Genomic DNA, 4,282 nt, shown 5'->3' on the forward strand with positions numbered 1-4,282 from the left:
CATTCAACCGAAAAAGGCGATATCATAAGGATCTACACGCCATGTACTTCATCAGTATCCAATGAAACCAACGTCTAAACACTGAATTCACCAGAAGAGCAACATGAAAATTAGGGAAATGAGGATTGGTAGCAGCAGCAGTACGTCCCAATACACACAGGACCGAGATCCGAGAATCAAAAGGTACCATCCATTGGGCCGGAGCAACATGGTCCTGATCTGCAAAAGCATAACTGCACTGCAGCCAGAAAGGCACTACACACACAAATTGGGCACACAGTGAAAGGGAAGAGACAAGGGGAGCCACCCACAGCATGCACCAACTCCCCTTCCCTTCTTCCATTTCTGTCCTCCCTTTATCTATCTCGCCCTTCTTGCTCCATCACCTGGGTGCAACTGGGGCTGCATCATCATGATCAGTCTAGCTAGTGTACGCACAAATGTAGCACCAAAAACCTCTAGATAAAGCTAGGCAGCCATTGAATGGCCCAAACATGTCAAGAGAGAAGAAGAAGAAAAAGAAACATTGTCTTTGGGTTTGGTTTAATTATACATGCAGTATAAGTACTCTAATCAAGCCATCAAAGAACACTCGCTACTGTATTACTCCGGAGCTAATTAGCACTTAATTACACTAGGCGAATAACTACCGGCCTGCTGGCACTGGGGTTGTAGCACGGATCAGATGCTCTCTTCCACCTCTATCTTTTTTTCTTTTCTCTTATGTTTCTACTGCTACCGCTGCAACGAGCCAGGATTATAATTGACAGCATGCTGCTATATATGGCAATGTACGGACTGTAGCGGCGGAGTCAACTCCACCCGGCCGCGCCGCCGGGGGCCGTGACCCACGGCGTGACCACGAACGTCTCCTCGACGAGGATGCTGGGGTCGCCGCCGTGCACGCACGCCTCCAATATCTTCACCAGCTCGTCCTCGCGGTCCTTCTCGACGTCCTTGGGCGGCTGACTTGCGCCGCCGGCGGCCTCGTCGAATTCTGAGTCTTGGTTGTACTCCTCCATGGAGGGCGTGCGCAGGGGCGTCGTCGGGGACATCCCGCCCGACGTCGACTGCCCTGGGCTCGGCTCCGCCGCCGCCGCCGCCGCCGACTCCTCGGCTCTGGCGGCGGGAGCGCTCTGTCCGGCAGCAGGCTCCGGCGCCTGCTGCCTGTTGCGCGTGGTGCCGGCCAGGGAGTTGCGGTGGGCGGGGGCGGGGTGGCTGTGCTCGCCGCCGGTGTAGGTGAGGATGAAGGAGTTGGGGTCGTCGCGGCAGCGCTCCACCATCTTCCGCGCCTCGCACGCCTTGTCGGTGCTGCACCGGTAGTACCCGCGCGGGTACGGCGACCCCTTGATGGGCTTCTGCCCGTACTTGCGCCACGCCCACGGGTCCGCCGACGTGCCGTCCGCCGCCACCCGCTTCACCACCTTCTTCACCACCTTCTTCCTGCACAGACGCCGATTATCCACACGCACGCGTGAGCACAGGCATACACGATAAGCTAGCAACATTTTATTTCGAAAAAATTCAGTGTTCGGGACGTACTTTCTCTTGGATCTCGACCCTTCGCCGACGGGGCCTTGCGCGCCCGCGGTCAGCAGCATCGGAGGCGGCACCGCCACGTCTTGCTGCATCGGCACCATTTCTTCGACTGCCGGCGGCGCTGGCTGCTGCTGCTGCGGCGGCGGCGGCTGAGGCGAGGCCGGCAGCGCGGCCGACGGCGCGAAGAAGGCAATGGAGAGCTCGTCGACGGCAGCAGAGCCCCCGTTCCCGTCGACGGGCGGATCAGGGAGCGACGCCGCGGCGTCAGGCATCCCGTGGTCCTCGACGACGGGCGGCGGCGGGGGGAGGAAGGAGGAGAAGGGGTCGTCCGAGGGCGGCGGCGGGAGGACGCGGCCGCGGCAGGCGAAGCGCACGACGGCGTTGAGGTCCCAGTCGTTGCCGCCCCCGCCGCCGAGGTAGTAGCACCCGGCGTCGCTGTCCATGGTCGGCCTCTCTCGAGCTCGTTCCTGCTGGCTATGGAGGAGGGAAGGAAAGGAGGGGGGGCGCTGACTTTTGGTTCTAGTTTATTGTTGGCGCTGTTGGTGGGAGGAGAGAGATGGTGGTGGTGGGGATGGGCATTGGATCCGGCCTCGCTCGTGGTGTCTGAAAAGGAGGAGAGAGGGGGGCGAGGGGGCTGCGTTTTATCGGGAGCCGGCCTCGTGGTCTCTGGAGGGGTGGGGCACGGTCCCCACTTGACTTTCGGGGCAAAGTCAAAGGGGTGAGAGAGTGAGAGGGCAGGGGGGACAGAGCACGGTCGATTCTAGGAATATGTTTTCACCCTTGCTTTCCTTTTCTCTTTTTTTCGGTGGGGACGTGTTCAGTTTTCACCGTTGCCGGAGGAGCAAGAGCGCAACACATGTGAACATAAGTTTTCTTTCTTCTCTTTTTTATTTCTTTATTTATTGGCGACTATTCTACCGTGTCTACTATATTTGCTTACTCATGTTTTAGCTTATCATGATTCATGAGACGAATATATGGAGCTGACTGGGACCGGGTATAGTGAACTTGATTATGAAGATGCCTAATACGAGCAGGAATTTGGATTTTAGACCAATACAAAACACAAATTAGTTGACTGATCATTTTGGTCCATTGCAAAAAAAAAAGACTAATCAATTTGGTACGGCTCTAACCTATGTACCAATGGCTGCCAAGATACATACTCCCTCCATAAAGAAATATAAGAGTGTTTAGATCATCAAAGACGCTCTTATATTTCTTTACGGTGGAGTACTTGTTAGTGATCTAACACTCTTATATATTTTTTACAGAGGGAGTACTCGTTATGCTCACATTTTACGATTATATCCACACTAACCAGAGTTGAGTGGCCATTTTAGGCGCATTAGTATATGAATGCCCCTACGACAGTGATCGCGAAGCACATGAATGTTTATGTCGAGAGAATAAAATGCAACCAAAGATATGGAAAGAATGATGCTTGTTAACATATTGCGACAATCACAATGGTGTGCTCGGGTTTGAATTTAGTGGGCACGCGAGTTATTACTACCAAGTTTGTGTACGCCGTCATCAGTTGATCATGACTTCAACTAGAATGGTTAATTTTCTGTATATAGCAATAACACGAGAGATCGGCCATTGATAGCATTATAAGATGCAAACCATATCAACCCAATATGTTTGTATAGTAATGCATGACAGATATGTTGGCGTCAAGTAGAATTTTGATATACATTCGTATTACGCGACATATATGATTGTGTTGGGTAGACTTTCTAAGCCTCTCATTGGCCATTGATAACAATGTATAGTATACAATATATCAATGCAATGCATTTGTATAACATGATATATATCGAAAAAGGCTTTCGCCCCGGTTTATATATAAAGCACTGAGCACCAAACAATGATGGCGTCAGTTAAAATTTCTAGGCTGCTCATTGGCCATTGATAACAATGTGTAAGATAAAATATATCAACTCAATGCATTTGTATAACGCGACAAATATGATAGTGTCATGTAGAATTTCTAGGTCACTCATTGACCATTGATAACATTGTGTAATATCAAATACATCAACTTAATGCATTCGTATAACACGACCGATATGATGGCGTCAGGTTGAATTTCTAGGCCGCTCATTGGCCATTCATAACACCGTGTAATATAAAATATATCAACTCAATGCATTCCTATAACACGACAAATATAATGGCGTCGGGTAGAATTTCTAGGCCGGTCATTTGCCATTGATAGTATTGTGTAATATAAAATATATCAACTTAATGCATTCGTATAACGCGACTGATATGATGGCGTCATGTCGATTTTCTTGGCCGCTCATTGGCCATTGATAACACTGTGCAATATAACATATATCAACTCAATGCATTCGTATAACACGACATATATGATAGCATCACGTAGAATTTTTAGACCGCTCATTGGCCATTGATAGCATTTTGTAATATAAAATATACCAACTTAATGCATTCATATAACGCGACCAATATGATGGCGTCAGGTCGAATTTCTAGGCCGCTCATTGGCCATTCATAACGCTGTGTAATATAAAATATATCAACTCAATGCATTCGTATAACACGACAGATGTGATGGCGTGAGGTAGCATTTCTTGGCCGCTTATTGTCCATTGAGAACACTATATGTACAACTTATCAACACAATACATCGTATAACGCGGCATATATGATGACGTCAGGTAACATTTCTTGGCCGCTTATTAGCCATTGACAACACTATATGTACAACTTA

At 49.4% G+C, this 4,282-nt stretch overlaps 1 protein-coding gene across 1 annotated transcript; it reads right to left on the reverse strand.

Moving 5' to 3' along the window:
• Window positions 1-512: 512 nt before the first annotated feature.
• On the reverse strand, window positions 513-2,151 carry LOC123151476 (probable WRKY transcription factor 27). The gene is made up of 2 exons (XM_044571174.1): window positions 1,543-2,151; window positions 513-1,443 (listed from the first exon to the last, which is right to left on the reverse strand). The coding sequence occupies exons 1-2, from the start codon at window positions 1,980-1,982 to the stop codon at window positions 813-815; spliced, it is 1,071 nt and encodes a 356-aa protein (XP_044427109.1). The 5' UTR covers window positions 1,983-2,151; the 3' UTR covers window positions 513-812.
• Window positions 2,152-4,282: the final 2,131 nt, after the last annotated feature.

This window comes from Triticum aestivum, chromosome 7A, assembly GCF_018294505.1.
Source record: "Triticum aestivum cultivar Chinese Spring chromosome 7A, IWGSC CS RefSeq v2.1, whole genome shotgun sequence".
Classification (NCBI taxonomy): domain Eukaryota; kingdom Viridiplantae; phylum Streptophyta; class Magnoliopsida; order Poales; family Poaceae; genus Triticum; species Triticum aestivum.